The sequence below is a fragment of the Thalassophryne amazonica genome, chromosome 14 (assembly GCF_902500255.1).
Source record: "Thalassophryne amazonica chromosome 14, fThaAma1.1, whole genome shotgun sequence".
In the NCBI taxonomy this organism is placed as follows: Eukaryota; Metazoa; Chordata; class Actinopteri; order Batrachoidiformes; family Batrachoididae; genus Thalassophryne; species Thalassophryne amazonica.
In genome coordinates this window covers 76,761,957-76,778,992 of record NC_047116.1, presented here as the reverse complement: position 1 = coordinate 76,778,992, position 17,036 = coordinate 76,761,957, and the positions used below count along the sequence as shown (strand labels likewise).

General features: G+C 40.6%; 1 protein-coding gene across 1 annotated transcript in view; it reads left to right on the top strand.

Annotated features, from left to right (window-relative positions):
* The window catches only part of ift88 (intraflagellar transport 88 homolog), a 146,840-nt gene that overhangs the window by 27,794 nt on the left and 102,010 nt on the right, over positions 1–17,036 (top strand). Inside the window, exons 7-9 of the mRNA XM_034186160.1 lie at positions 1,566–1,656; positions 12,942–13,043; positions 15,873–15,975. Coding sequence (XP_034042051.1) covers positions 1,566–1,656; positions 12,942–13,043; positions 15,873–15,975 — 296 coding nt within the window. The remainder of the gene's footprint in view (positions 1–1,565; positions 1,657–12,941; positions 13,044–15,872; positions 15,976–17,036) is intronic.

Below are 17,036 nucleotides of genomic sequence, written 5' to 3'. Positions count from 1 at the left end.
TCCAATAGTCTTCATTGGAATTAATGGGAAAGTCTCTCTAAATATTCACAGATTTGTTTTGAAAATAAATGTATGTCTTTCCATGAAGCGTATTTTCAGTTCGCTGCATCAAACTGTGCAGTTCTGCATTTACGTTCCCCATCACACAGACACAAGCCTAGTCATGTCAGAGAGTGAGAGAAGCATGCCATCCTCTGATTGTTGTTCAGTATTTTTCCTACATCCCCATAAATATAATTATCGCAAATTTACTTGAAATATTGTGATTTAATTTTGAGGCTTTATCACCCACCCCTGTGTGTTTTCTGCACTGGGGTTACGTCAGTACTTAAATCATGACATAAAAGCTGCTGTGTACACTGCATGTGTAGCACTTACTGAACAGCATGGCCACAGATTGATGTGTAGTGTGAGTAGGGATGGGTACCTTTCACATTTGAACTGATACGATACCGATACCCGGTAAATGGGTGGAAATCGATACCGGTACACAGCGGTACCCATTTTCGGTACTTTTATGCGTTGTTTGAAGTCAAGTCTCAAAAAAATTACAATTTAACACCTTTATTTCTGGAAGTATAAACTTTAACAAATATGTCAAAACAACATGAAATTGTTTGTCTTATAACAAGGCATTTGTTTCACAAATTTCTTAACTACACCTAAGCAGTGTTTTTCTTTTAAAATGCATAAATTAAAACCAAAAGGAGATAGAGTAAAAATAAATAAAAGTGTACTTTTTATAAATTAAAGTGCAACAAACAAAAAATAAAAGTGAGGCAAACGTTTTTGCAATGAACTACATTTAATGTAGTGTTTTGTCATCGTTTGTGCAGTTTTTTTTTTTTTTTTCCCAAGAACTCAAGCATATCAACTTTTTCAGGCAAGAGCCGAACCCGCTCCACACATGCTAACCTTTAACACTTTAGCATTTCTTAACTGCAGTAGACAGTGATGATGAAGTGGTTGTAAGCGTATCTTCTCTAGCGATGCTGGCAGCGGATGACGAGTTGCTCGAGGTGCCGAATTCAGGAGCTGATCTGACTCGCAGGCAGTCAAAAATTGTGCTCTCTTCAGTGCTGAGAAATATCGTGTGCTTACCCAGGTGATTCCTCAGATTAGATGTACTTCCATTGCTGGCCTTGCATTTTGCGTCACAAATATTGCAGCGAGCGTAATCTGCATCGTATTTAGAAAAGTGGAACTTTCTGTCAGCCATACTGCTTTGTTTATGAACCAGCGGCTGTCGCTTCTGACGTCATTACACTGTGCATGCTGCGTTCATGTTCAGCTTGTAAAATTGTCCGCTCTCCCACTCTCTCAAGCATAATGGTGCGTTTAAGTACTGAAACATGGTACCGTTTGATTTTACGTGAACAGATACCCTGTAGTACCGACTGAACTCGGTCGGTACCAAAAAAAGTACCGAATTCGGTACCCATCCCTAAGTGTGAGTGTACTAGATCTACAAGATTACATTAAAGATATGCCTTATTCCACCTGTGATTCAAAGTCAGTATTGTCTGTGTCTTTCTTGAGTGCACTGATACTTTTGTATTTTGCAGGCTTGAAGAGAAGTTGAAGCTTCAAGAAAAGAAAGTGAATTACCTGATAGAAGAGAGCTACGTGGCCCAGAACAAGGGGGATGTCCAACTGGTGAGCCTTTCATTGTGCTGTCAGGATTTAAAAAGCTGTAACGGGAGAATGTGCCTTTTCACTGTTCACTGTTTTTATCTAATATCCAAAATTTCTCCAAAAATATTAGTCCTAACAACTTTCTGTTTTTGTGGCATTCATCCTTGACCCAAAATACATAAGTATCCCAAACGGTTTCTACGGGATTATAAACACACACACATGTACACAGAGGCCACTGGGCTTAATATGTATATGTTGCGGACCTGAACGGGCGAAGCTCTTCAGCATTTCACCATATCATTTAGGTCCTTCAAACATTTTTCAGTAAATGCTTCTAGGGAGCACTAGCATGGCTAAAAACCCAGCTTCTGGCGTGCTTTGCCTTCCAGACCCCCCAACTACAGCCCTCTTAACGCCCCACCATTTTAAGCATTTTTCTTTATGTGCGTCTCACATGCCTGGAAACTCCTCACCATTTCATTTAGGTCCTTCACACTTTATTTTCAGTAAATGCTTATGGGCAGCATTAGCATGACTAAAAAATTTCATGCAATTTAACACCGTAAATAGTCATTGATTGACCTCATGGGCTGTCAAGGTGTGCGTTGCCTCTCACTTTAGCGTTCCCAAATTCAGTGTCGACTCAACGTTTAGCATTTCTTGTTTCAATGTGGACTGTGCATTGAATTTGCGTGATATCTCCTCTATTCACGCAAGATCTCCTCTTTCTCTTTTTTTAAATTTTATTTCGTTTTTTTAAATTGAGACAAACAAAAGTTACACAAAAACCTTTAAGTGGATAAACATAGCAGTGCAAAACAACATAATGAAAAAAAAACAGGTTAATATCCTCTGCTGTACCTCTAGGAAGTGTTCAGCATTTGCCATTTCCTGTTTCACTGTGGGCTCAAAATTTGGCACTTCCTGTTTCAGTATCAACTTGCCACTGAATTCCCGCGAGATCCCACGAGATTTCCTCTATTGTCAATCCAGGAAGTGTTCAACATTTGACATTTCTTGTTTCACTGTGCACTCAAAATTTGGTACTACCTGTACCACAAGTGACCTTGTGGCGCTTTGCTAGTATAATATATAGATCAAACAAATTTATCTGGTCTTATGAGACTAGGGATGGGTGTCGAGAACCGGTTCTTTTCGAGAATCGTTAAGAAATTATTCGATCCACCAACATTAATAGCCTTTTTGCTTAACGATTCCCTTATCGGTCCTTCAGAGCACTCGTGTTTGAGGGTGTTTATCGGGAAAATGATCATTTCTATAGAGCCTGCAGTGGGTCTGTAATCAACTGCTTCTGCAGCACAACTCTGCTTGAAGCTTGAACCAACGAATCAGTGCTCCGATCCGCTGCTTCGTTGATTCTCTGCTTCGCTGCTTTTCAGATCTGCAATCTGCTTCTTAACCACTCGCAAAGCCATTTAAAGATGCAAATCATGAGTCACTTTTGTGCTGATTAAAGTCACTAACTGGTTCTCTTGTCTTGTTGCGGGCAAGAAATGAGAATCGTCTTCCGTTCCATTTGTACCTCTCCAAACGCTGCGCTGCTGTCTGCCGAGTCAAGTTCAAGTCCGTTCAGAATTAATAACTAAAAAGCGAATCGCCATTTTAAATCAAATGATACCTCTTTCCAAACACTGTAATGCAAACAATAAACTACAGTCGACCAAAATGTTTTTTTCCTCCCAAAATGAGACATCCTCGTTCTTTATGAATTACATCCTGATGTGCAGTGCAGCTGGCTGATGCAGCTCAGAGATATGGAGTTAGATTTGTGCCATTAATGTCTGAAAGGAAATGCTTTTGACAAAAACTATACATTTTGTTTTATATTTATGTCCAGAGATCAAGGATCCAGTGACCAATTTCATATTTATTCACTTTAAGACTCAATAAAATATTGTTGACATAGAAAACCTGTAAAGCCTACTTTTAGTACACAGAAAATTCACAGGAGGTATTGATGAGGGAATTGATAAGGAATCGGATTGATGAGCGGAATCTGTAAAATCTTATCAGTACCCATCCCTATATGAGACAAAGGTTGAACTATTTCATGTGAATGCCAGGTGTTATGTTTGGAGGAAACCAGGCACAATCCTTACTGTGAAGCATGGTGTTGGCAGCATTATGCTGTGGGGTGCTTCAGGAAGTGGGAGACTAGACAGGGTTGAGGGAATGATAAATGCAGCAATGTACAGAGACATCCTAGTTGAAAACCTGCTCCAGGGCGCTCTTGATGTCAGACTTGGGTAATGGTTCATCTTCCAGCAGGACAATGACACTAAGCACACAGCCAAGATATCAAAGAAGTGGCTTCAGGACAACTCTGTGAATGTCCTTGTGTGGCCCAGCCAGAGCCCAGACCTGAATCCGACTGAACATCTGAACATCACTGGTGAGGTCTGAAAATGCTTGTGCAGCGATGTTCCCCATCCAAGCTGACGAAGTTTGACAGGTGCTGCAAAGAGGAATGGGCAAGACTGGCCAAAGATGGGTGTGCCAAGGTTGTGGCATCATATTCAACACTTGTGGTTGTAATTACTGCCAAAGGTGCATCAACAAAGTATTGAGCAACCAATGTGAATACTTATGTACATGAAATTTTTTTTTTTTTTTTGGAATACATTTTTTTTTATTGTCATTATGGGGTGTTGTGAGTAGAATTTTGAGAGGAAAAATTAATTTACTCCATTTTTGGAATGAAGCTGTAGCATAAAATGTGGGAAAAAAATGAAGCACTGTGAATACTTTCTGGATGCACTGTATGGACCAGAACACCCCCACCTTCTTGGTCAGCTTCCCCAAACAAACCAAACAATTGACTTCCTACCACAGGCACCTACCACACTATCCTCATAACTTTATAAAAACCGAACAAAAAACAGTTAACCTCAAATGATAAAGGTCTCAATATAAATAAAAAAAATTTTCCTCAAAATCTACTAAATATATTTTATGGCTTGGTCACACGGCATACGACGATTCCTGAAGGAAGGAAAAATGTCCCAAAGTCACAAATCAGCGAGAAAAAGTGGACAAATGAGCCTGGACTTCTCCCATCACCAAAAAGCCTGCAAGTGCCGAGTGCATAAAAGACCGAAACGAAACAAACTAACAAAAGAAAAACGATGTGAACGGCGAACTTTATGCTTGACACAAAATCATCTCTGCATTGTCTTGAAAACGTGTGCACGCACACGCATGGAACAGCCAGAGACGTTGAGAGGCTGGAGAGAGAGATAGAGGCTGGAGGTTGGATGAAGGTGGGCAACAATCAAACGGAACGTTGACGGTATGGGAACTACGCAAACGATGAGGAACAATCAAGACAGAAAGCAAAATGGAATATGGGCGAATTGAGGTTGTCGTCAGGATTTGTTCACATTGTTCAACAGTTTGAAAATTCTGATGACACACCAGCTACAGTCGGTGTCCTTCGTTAAAAGCATAAATTTTGTGACTTTATGTGACTGGGGCTTTATATATATATATATATATATATATATATATATATATATATATATATATATATATATATATAAACCTGGTGCTACAGCCTAAACAGCCAGTGTGAACAAAATGTTAAAAAGTTATATTAACCTTGTTCCCAAGAAAGCAGTATTGTCCAAGGTGAAGAGAAGTAGACAGGTGTTATGCAAGGCAACTCAGGGTCCTTCAGCACTGTTCCGGCTGAGAGAGAGATTTTTTTCCCCTCCTCCCCTCTTCAACGATCACAGGAGCATTTTCGGCAGAGGCAATCATTGTGCTCGATCAGTTAACACTGAATGATATTACTGGGGGGTGAGGACTGATAATAATTTAAAAAGAAAAAGTATTAATTATGAGAAGGCACTGAACATAAAGCAAAGTGACTCATCTCAGTTTGATCAATAAAATGGCAGAAAAAGCAACAGACGCAATCAGTCCACTTTACCTGTAACCAGTGGTGGGCACACTTCTGATAATCCGATAATAGATAATTATCGAAGATAATGTTTTCAGTATCGGATTATCTTTTTAGATAACTTTAAAAACCATCATCGGACTAATTATCTTCCGATGAATTGTCGACCGATGACTTTTAGACCGATAACGTAATAAACCAAGCTGAACAGTGAAAAACATTTTTAAAACTTAAAAGCAGTTGAGACCTACCTGTTTAAAGTTTCCTATAGTAGATATATTGTTCTATCCTCTGCAAACAGAAGAGAGCTGTTTTCAGAAAAAACTACTCTATTCTCTGTAGGCAAAGGAGAACTGATGGCAGTATGGCCCCAAGTACTAAGCATCTGGGCACCAGTAGATGGCAGTGTTCTATTTATTTTGACCCGGTTATATCAGATGGTGGTCAAATCAACTTTTTGGCTTTGCAAATGGCTTTTTTTTTTTTTTTACAAATTAAGTTTAAAAACAAAACAACAACAACAAAAAAACATTACAAGACAGCTCTGCAGTTGGATGCTTTGTAGCTCTTCAGCAGCAGGAGGTGGTCGTGAGATGTTAAAGCTTGTTACTCCACTACACGATGCAGGACGCGTGATTAACCTGAAACTCGGTCAAAAAAATTCTTGCACGAATGAAAAATCATCTGAAAAATGGCCAAAACACGCACAGTGTAAAGCCAACATTTATGTGTCAAGATAAGGCTTTTCAGAACTGACCATTTGTTAACCTTGTCCTTTGTTTTATCTATGTTTTGATTATTGCATTTTAACCTGTGAAGTGCTTTGTGACTTATGTCTGTGAAAGGCACTATATAAATAAATTTACTTACTTACTTACTAATATTGAGTGCACGTTTTACAACATCATAAAACGTGCGCACATCATCAAACATTCTCTCCACATGCAAAACATTTTGCGATGACACTTCCAGGGCTCCGTAAAAATGCCTGTTTTTACAAATAAAAATGGAATATTTTACAAAAGCACATTTATCTTTAAACCGACACACGTCACATTAACGTGTTGGTTTACATAATGAATGACTGAACCAATCAGTGTTTAGCAGAGGTACTTTTACCCAGAATGCTTTGCAGTCTGTGTTTGTTACAAAACCTCAGAATAAGTGCATTATTCAACATTAAAAGATATATGTTATATTTTAACTGTGTACAAATGACAGAATTGACATTAATGGAGTTACTCTATCAGTATTTTCACAAAACCATAAGTTAGTATGACTTTATTTTTCAAGACCTCCGCCTCACTCACCTCCGCATTACGATTAGTAGAGAGCTCATTTTGTGGGCGCTCTCAGGATTCTTCTGTGCAGCTTCCTACAGGGGGCAGCATGGTCAAACATGGAAATACTGGTTCATTCTTTGGGTCTTTTGATGCTTTCAAAAGCAATCGTGTTAAAAGTCAATTTCAGCTTCTTAGTAATTGCAAATGTACCAGAGCCAATACTGGAATTTATCGGTTATCGATTATCTGTAACTTCCGATAGATTTTTGGGTGGTTTATCGGTTTATCTTTATCAAAGATAACTTTTCAGTTATCTGATTATCTGTCATCGAAGTTAATATTTTGGTTATCTGTGCCCACCACTGCCTGTAACAGTGCAGATATTGGTTATTGAAATGAAAAGAAAAAGCACCTCTAGTCTTAGGACAGGTCCGGCACAAACTTGTTGGTTTCTGATGCAGATTGCAGCCACTTCCTCTCCCCTGTCGGCAATGGCCGAGTCCCCACTTGAAGAGTCCATGTGCTGTCTCACCACTTTGGGGCTATAATCTTCGTAGAGCCAAATCTTATGTCCGTTGTAGATCAGATCACCCCTCTTACGTGCCTCTCAAATCACCAGATCTTTCATGGGATAATGATGAATGCACAGGATAATTGGTCAGGGTTTTCCTCCTGGAACTGGTTTAGGAACTACACTCAGGTGTGCCCTGTACAATTCCGGCAGTGAAGCGAGCACCTCCGTTCCAAATACATACATGAGGAGCTGGGAGAAAACAACAGAAGAGCACAGACCCTCAGTAGCTAAAGGTAAACCCACAATCTCAACATTCTGGCACCTGTTTCGTCCCTTCAGGTCTACCATTTTGGATTTTAATGACTCGTCTTTTTGTAATGTACAGTACTCAGCCTTGAGCTGGTCCAAATGTTGATCAAAATCAGTGTGCATGGATTCAAGAGAATTAATGGTGTAAACCATGGTCACACACTGCAAATTGGACACTGTCCAGCTTCGATGACAAACTTTCAAAAGATGGCTTAAAATCCGCAGACAGCGCAGCTCTGTGGTCTTCCAGCAGAAGGCTAAGCTCCACCATTGTTACAGGTGCAGCAAGCAGTGAAATTTCTGTATCTCGTTTGGATTTACTTTTAGACATTTTGCAGGTGATCAGAATGCAGTAAATATGAAAACTAAACATAAAACTGCGATTCCAAATAAAAACTGTGAGGCTTGCAATGCAAAATATTGAATAGTGCAGCGGAGTGAGCTGAATACGCATCTACTTTCTACACGCCATTCCCGAAGTCCCTTACAACAATTAAAAGACAGTATTCTTCAGACATTCTCTTTTTGGGACAGGTCAGGGCTGCAGATTGGCAAGTCCAGTATCTGTATCTTTGTCTTCTGCAGCTGTACCTCTGTAATGTGTGCAAAATGAGGTTTTTCATTAGAGTCCAACTGATGGATTGGTTTGGTTCGGTTTGGGTTAGGGAAGAGGGGGTGGGCCTATTGCTCCCCCCAATATGAACCTCCTTAGTTAATCCTTTTGGTACCCTTGATAAAGGATACCAGGTTTCTTATCTTTAGTTTCCAAATCTGATTAGGTTCCAAAATAAAGGAACCCAAAAACCCCTGCCTCAGTATAACCCATGCTGGACACTGACCCAAAAAGTCGAGAGATGTCTCAGTTACCTCACCATAGGCTGTACATGTATTGACCTGTTGGAGTCTCCTTATCATTCTATGTCTGTTCAGTAGGCTGTGACTAGGGTTGAAATGATTAGTCGAGTATCTCGAAAAATGTTCGAGGCAAATTCTGTGCCTTGAAGCTTCATTTAATGTTGTAATACGTATGCCAGGCCAGAAAAAGAAAAGAAACAGAAGAAGACTAGAGCATGCGCACAGGCCGTGTAAGCGCTAATCAATTTAACACAAAAGCTACTGCTTTCCAACACGACACACAGAGTAAATTAAAGCATTTTAGGAGAAGGACGGTCCAGCAGCGTGTCACACCGGGCAAGTCACAGCTCCGTCCCCGGCCACACTGACAAACAGTCTCTGTAAGAAGTCCACTCTTTCTTCTGTGTTTTGCTCAGACTCACACTGAGTGTTTCGATTTTTAATTTTTGCTTTTTGGGCAACACACAACACTTCACAAGCACAGTAACTTAAATAAAATAATAATTTATAAAAAAAAAAAACTGACTGCGAGGCTTCCATGTTCAACCTCCAGCTGAAATGCATCTGCTGAATTGCAGAGAAAGAGGGATTAAAAAAATTCACGCAGGGACCCAGTCCACCAACCTTAAAAATGCTTAAATTTTACAAGTTGGGGAAACAACAAACAGAAAGCCACATCCCATCGCCATTTCAGCAAAATGTCAAGACTTTGGCCCTAGTTGTGACCTGTGAGAGTTGCAACCACTGTACTTCTTATGTGTCTAGGCAGGCCAACTAGGTGACTGGACAACCTTAGGTTTGGTCCTTCCACGAGCTGTCTTGCCTGCCTGCAGTCACTCAAGCGCTGAAATCGTTTGTGGTGCTTCTTCCTGATCCAGTTCTGGATGGCAGTTTTCCACACAGCAGTTGACACCCCTACGACGGGCTCTGGACCCACAAATTTAGTTGAGCTTTCCGACTTTCTGAGCCAGTCCGCTCTCACATTTACTGAAGTGCCTTTATGACCAGGTACCCACACTACAACTACATCATTAGTGTCTCCCTGTATGTTAAGTGTCTGGGCACACTCCCACACCAAAGTTGATGGGTCGAGTGGCCCTTTCACGGCTCTTATACATGCCTATCTGAGTAAATAGAAACTCTTTTACCACTAAATTGAGATTAATCAGGAGCCCGCACACTGAAAGACAGCAAGCACCTCAGCCTGAAAGACGGTGGTGTATCTGCTCAGCGCAAAGCTCATTTCTTGTGTTAGGCCGTTATGTTGTATTAATGCTCCGGCTTTCCCCCAATCAATGATCCATCTGTAAAACAAGTGATTACAGGTGAGGTTGTGTTCAGAGCCAGGTCTGACCATTATTCTTTCCCTGTTATCACTGTACTAAATTTATTCACAAAAGAATATTTTTCCTACCCTATCACATGGGGAAGTACTAAGTGGAAGATCTGCTGATATTCTTTCCCTGATTAAGGTATGACTGGCATCTGCTAGTCTTCGTCACTTACCCAACTTGATTGATTGGTTGGCCAATAATATCAGCTGATATGCGCCTTTGACTGACGTTTTAGTATCGGCATTATTTTTGCAAGTGTGGAAACTTTATTTTCTCAAGTAAAAAAATGCAAAAAATACAAAACAAGATTCTGTTGGAAATTGTCATAACGTAGTTTGTTCAGCAGATAGCAGTTTAGCTGTGTTGTTTACAGTACTGCCAAGCATGGCTGGCATCCCATCACCCCTTGGTTATAACAACCCCAATTCCAGTGAAGTTGGGACAATGTGTGAAATGTAAATAAAACAGAATACAATGATTTGCAAATCCTCTTCAAGCTATATTCAATTGAGTACACCACAAAGACAAGATATTTATTATTATTATTATTGATATTTAATGTTCAAACTGATAGACTTTTTTGTTTTTGTGCAAATATTTGATCATTTTGAAATGGATGCCTGCAACACATTTCAAAAGAGCTGGGACAGGGGCAACAGAAGACTGGGAAAGTTGATGAATGCTCAGAGAACACCTGTTTGGAACATTCTACAAGTGAACAGGTTAATTGGAAACACGTGAGTGTCATGATTGGGTATAATAGGAACATCCCCAAAAGGCTCAGCCATTCACAATTAAAGATGGGGCGAGGATCACAACTTTGTGAACAACTGCATGAAAAAATAGTCCAACAGTTTAAGAACAATGTTTCTCAACAAGAAGATTCAGAGAATGGACCATCAATACAGAAAGGTACATCCAGGTTTAGGAGCTACACATGCTGCCATCCAAGCAACGTCTTTTTTCATGGACGTCCCTGCTTATTTCAGCAAGACAGTGCCAAGCCACATTCTGCATGTGTTACAACAGTGTGGCTTCATAGTAAAAGAGTGCGGGTACTAGACTGGCCTGCCTGCAGTTCAGACCTGTCGCCCATTGAAAATGTGTGACACATTATGAAGCGCAAAATACAACAACAGAGACCCTGGACTGTTGAACAACTGAAGTCGTACATCAAGCAAGAATGGGAAAGAATTCCCCCTCCAAAGCTTCAACAATTAGTGTCTTCAGTTCCCAAATGCTTATTGAGTGTTGTTAGAAGGAACGGTGATGTAACACAGTGGTAAACATACCACTGTCCCAGCTTTTTTGAAATGTCTTGCACGCATCCATAAAAAAAAACAATATAACATTTATCAGTTTGAGCATTAAATATCTTGTCTTTGTGGTGTTTTCAATTGAGTATAGGTCCAAGAGGATTTGCATTCATTGTGTTCTGTTTTTATTTACATTTTACACAACGTCCCAACTTCACTGGAATTGGGGTTGTACCTCCAAGAGGCAGGAAAGCTGGCATTCATTTTTAATCAGAGTGGTAATTTTAGAGTGACAATAGACAAGTGGCTGCCATGCCGGCAGCTAGCTAGGGCCAAAATAGAGAAAAAAAAAAAAATCTGTTTTATGTAAATACTGAGAGATGTGACACAGCTACTGCAATCCAAGTGAAGGCAGAATGGTGTATGTTGATTGGTTGTTGGACACATTTATAGTTTATAAAAGAGTTCATGTTTAAACCTGTGTAATGTTAAGCCCCAATTACCTTTCTGTGTCATAAGGGTTTCAGAACGATTGCCATTTTTATGTATATACCCCCCCCCACACACACACACACACATACATATACATACACAACCATGTATTTTGCATTGCCCTTTGTAAGAATGCATGGTTGACCCTGGAAAAGATGTCATCCTGAAGGCAGCAAATGTTGCTCTAGAATCTCAGTGTACTTTTCTACATTAATGCTGCCATCACAGAAATAAAAAATTGTCTTTATCAAGAGCACTGACACAACCCCATACTACAACACATCCTGGATTTTGAACATGTTGCTGGTAGCAGTCTGGATAGTACTTTTTGTCTTTGGTTAGCAGCACAACGCATCCATTTCTTCCAAAAAAGACCTGAATTATCTCAATGCAGAGATAAAACAATCCAGTCTAAAGATGCATTGATTCTGCCTCTCTTATGGCTAGCATACCAATGTGTTGTGGAATTATGTTTTTTTTCTCCATTTAATTCATATTATTAGTAACACAAAAGGTCTCAGCCTCACTACATCTAAATTCTGGGTCTGTTAGTGAAGCACAGGGCTAGCTCCCGGTGACCACTTTACTATGCTCTGTGCTTTCTTGTTGATTTAATGCTGGTGAACTAATGCCTTAGGTGCAGTTATTTCTAGTCATGTCCTTTTTTTAAAAAACCTTGTAATTTTTAGATTGGCCCAAGCAGTGGCTCAACACCCCAGAGTCTGGTCTGCTTAAGGTTTCTTCCTCAAAAATGCCAGAGGGAGTTTTTCCTTACCACTGTCGCCTGTGTGCTTGGTCAGGGGGGGTTGGTAAGGATAGACCTTACCCGTATGAAGTGACTTGAGGCAGTGTTATTGTGATTTGGCGCTATACAAATAAAATAAATTTAATTAAAATAAATTGAATCTGGAATATGAATTAATCTGCCCATGGTTCATGTTTCCACTGCATCATGGTCCAACCCAGATGCCTCTGAGCCCAGATATGTTGATCCTGCTGCCGGACAAGTGACACCCTGGTCTTGTCCTTCTGAATGCACTGCACAATCAACAGTTACTTTACTTGTTCACCTTCATTGAAATGGATTGGCTATTGTTGTTTTCCATGCTATACAGAACTGCCTAAAAATATGTATGTGTGCTGGAATAGAACAGTTTGTAATAAATAAATGTAATTCAGTTTTAAAAGTTGAATGCTATACTAAGGTGCTACTTTTTTCCTACTAGCTGTTTGTGTGGGATAGTATTATGTACTGTACTTTTTTCTGTTCTCCTGATTTATTTGGCTTTGGGTTTTTATTGACTGTGTGCATTTTTGTGTACTGTTGCATTACTACAGGCCCTTGATAAAGCCAAGGAAGCCAAGAGGATGCACAAAGTGCTGCAGGAACAGAGGATGCAGTATGGCAGCACATACAACAATGTAGACCTCTCCTTTTCTGTGAGTAACGCTTAAAGCCTGATTTCTGCTTCTCCATCTCTGGGGTGGCACCTACCAAAAATTTAAACTACACATCGAAATGACAGACACCGCACGGGCTGTGATTGGTCACTTTACCAGTTTCACTCCTTCCTATCCAGTCCCGTTTTTGCACTGTGCACGCCGATTACATTTCGATCATGGATAAAATCGAGGAATGTTTGACAGAAAAGTCCGCAAATATGACCAACTTCCCAACACAGAGTCAAAAAACTACAAAGACGCTCAAATGACTTGCAGTTCATGGAGGGAAATTGCATGTCACATTGGTTTGGAGGTTGATGATTGTATAAAGAAGTGGAGGTCACTGAAGGACAAATTGGTCCAGAGAAAGGAGAAAAAAAAAAGACCAGAAACAGTAGCAATGCAGGTAGAAAGAAAGTCCCTGCCTTGTTCTTCACATCACACCCTACACCCCCTGTCACACATACGCTGATTGAGGCCGAATTGCATCAAGATGACACATTCAGCCACAGTCGGGAAGTATTGAGGTGCGGTCTGAAGACAGACGGATGACAGTCTCTGCCATATTTGGTCCCATTCGCTCGGCTGTCCCGAGTTTGTTACACATGTTTAAAACACTCTTAGCACCATTGAGATGGGATGCATACCTGACAGCAGTCTATGTCAAGTTTCTGCATCATCAATCTACATATTCTGATGGCAGCATAACAGCATTTGAAGTCCTCTGATTGCGGTTGTTTGAGCTCCGAATTGGCTCGGTCACGGCAAAGCCTCGTAGCATGTTGTCCCACGTATGTCCACATCTACTGGACCCCGGCAAGGGAGGGCAAAGGAAATGTTGCTATTTAATAACATGTATGTGTCACTCTGATGTGCATCACTGCGCGTGAGGCTCAGTGCAGGGCCCAGCAACGCAGCTGAATGGGAACATGTAATAATACATGTATTAATACATGTTCACCTCCCAACCCTGTAGCAGGTATGACGTGGAACTGAGCCCATGACTACATAAATAACGGCCCCAGGATCATTCCACAGTGCAGAAAGCAGCTGGGACCACAGCATGTGCTGAAGTACCTTTCACCTGGCTGCGCTGTATGCTGGCAACATCGATCGGCTCACAAATGCATCATCCACCTCGGCATCAATAAATCCCATATTGAAGCGCCATCCTGCACTGATAATCCCACTGGGGTTGTGTTAAGATGTGTGTCAAGTATGCTGAAATGGCCACAAGTAAAAGGAAAAAGGAAATGGTGGCTTGGCAAAAAAAAGAGAAAAAAGTTTGCTGCCTCTGAAGACTGCGTCTGAAGAATGTTGCGCATGAGGAAAGTTGGCGCATTGCCAGCACAGTTCAGAAGTTATGGAGTACAGTTGGACAAATAAAATCAAGTAATGCTCCAGTCATTGGAGCATTATACTGATCAAACACCTAAAGGGATTTTTCGTAGGACTGTACAACAGCAGGGGATCACTGACAGTTGTCAGCCTTTTTGTGTGCGCATGCAGTCTGGATGGACAGCTCCTGGGCTCACGTGCACATGCGCGCCCCACGTGTGCACGCGAAGCTGCTCCTTCAGCCACTATGAACACACACGCAGCTGAGAAAATATTTTGGCCACACACTTGCACACTGCTTAGATCACCTGTTCTATGTACACACACATGCACTCTGTCATATGAGAGACACACACACACACTCCTGCCAGCGCACCCTCCTCCTGATGAGAGGTCAGTGAGCACTGGGAATGTGAGGATGAGTGAAGATGTGATTGCGTGTGTGAGTGAGTGAGTGATGACAGCAGCCTGTGTCATCTGACTGTTGTGTAAAATATGTTTGGGCTGCATCGTAATGTCGATGTCATTATGTGGCCACAGAGTTACGGAGTTGTAGAAGCATAAATTGGGCTTAACAGTGTCCAGAGTCTGGGAGAAAGGACCATTTGCTTCTTACATGAGAGAATAGTGTATCACAGATGGATAAGCTGACTGATCAGTGTCATCCTCTACAAACACACGCCATTATCTGTCGTTACAGATAATATCACTTGCCAAAGTGTCCCAGCGTTGTTTTAAAATTTTTGGTTCTGTAAATTTTATTTATTTATTCATTTTATTTTTTGCAGCTGTCCTGCCTTTTTGTCTGTTTCCTGACAATAGGAGACCGTTGTCTCGTTTGAACCCTCCGTGATATCACAGGATTTGACCACTTGCGTGGACCCCCATTTAATATATACACAGCATAACTTCACATGGATAAATGGTGTACTGTTTTGTTTTCCACTGCAGTCACTGAAGTAATCGCGAAAATAAATTTTTTTTTCGGTTCCCAGTGGAGAAGAAATGACAAAGTGTCGGTAAGTGTTAGCCAACACAGCTAACCAGAGGAGCTCCGTTCTCTCACCTTCAAAACACGACACGTTTGAGCTCTGGATCATAAACGCACCGCAGCACATGTCCGCTTTCCCACCGCATCGTCACTTTTTCTTGAAAATGCTGTGGTTGGTCCCCTGGAAGTACAGAAATTACATTGTATGCATCATATTTTACTTTAGCGCCCACCCCCAGACTGCAGTCTCCTATATGCTTGTGTTTTGAAAATAAAACTTTTCAGGGTTTGTGAAGTACAGTGGTTCAAAAAGTTCAGAATATGGGAAATGAAAACCAAGTTTTTACAACACGTCATCATTTAGCATGTTCTTGACCAAGAAATTGACCCATAAAACTGCTCAAACGTGATATTGGCCTCTTTTGACTGTGCTCAAATATGGGATGAAGTTAATAAAAAAGTGAACAATGAATATCAAAGAACTCTGTCTTTTCCAGGTTCTGCTCAACCTTGCTGAACAGTTTACAAATAATGGCATGTACTCAGAGGCCCTGAACACGTACCAGGTTCTTGTACGTGACAAGCAGTTTGTTAATCCAGGTAAGCAAACTACTCAGCTTTGCTTTCACCGTAGATGTAATTAAACAGCTTCTGCACTCATCAGTCTGCAGCAAACGGGCAGCCAAAACTAGTCATTGTCAGTGATTCAAAAATCAAATCTGATGGGATGTTCCTTCATGAGTTTAGTTTGATCACTGTGTGACTGCATACATGTTAGCAAGGAGGCCACATCCTAAAACCCATTTTTTTTTTTTATACAACACACACATGCACTATGACGTGCATTGCCAAATTCAATGAATCCTTGTTATTTATTATTATTTTCTTTCTTTCTGTCTTTGACCTTTGTTAAATAATGATTGTTTCAAACTGATTGCAAATTAATTTAATTGGTGAATAGACAGCAGTTCTGAAAGCCAAATAGTAGAGGGATTTTTGTTTTTTAATAGAAGTTTTACATTCAAAAAATGTTTTTTCTATGTTTTATTTTTCTGTTGGTGATTATTGTTCCACTGTGTTTTCAAAGTGGGTTTTCGGACTTAATGCTTTAGTAATTTGTCATTTTGTGACATCTCGGCCTGGACTTTGAGAAGGAGAGTGGTGATGATTGTGAAAGTGTGTTCTGCTGAGATACTGTTCTCTGCACTTGTATTTCATGGTCTTTCCATGGCCTTGGCTTTTATTAGTACATTTTTGCCGCAGTTGTGAAGCCACTTATGTAAGGTGGGTTTGCTGTGCAGTGTTTGTGCAGCCCTGGACTTCAGACCAGGGTTTTGGTGGTCTATGTAGCAAGCACTTTTGTGTCATGGTAGACATCAACATGACCAGTTCTGAGCTGTCATGGGTGTTTTGGTGGCTTCTCTCACGAGTCTCCTTCCATCATGGGCTCTTAATTTTTGATGGCTGCCTACTTGACACAGATTTACCACACAGGACCAGACTTTTTGTATTTCTTAATTATTGATGGAAATGAAGTCCAAGACATAGTCCATGACTTGAATATCCATCTCCAGACTTGTCTTAAGAAATTTGATGTGACAGTGATGATTTAAACCTAATATTTGGAATAAATTGTCCAATCCCAACTTTTTTTTTGGGGG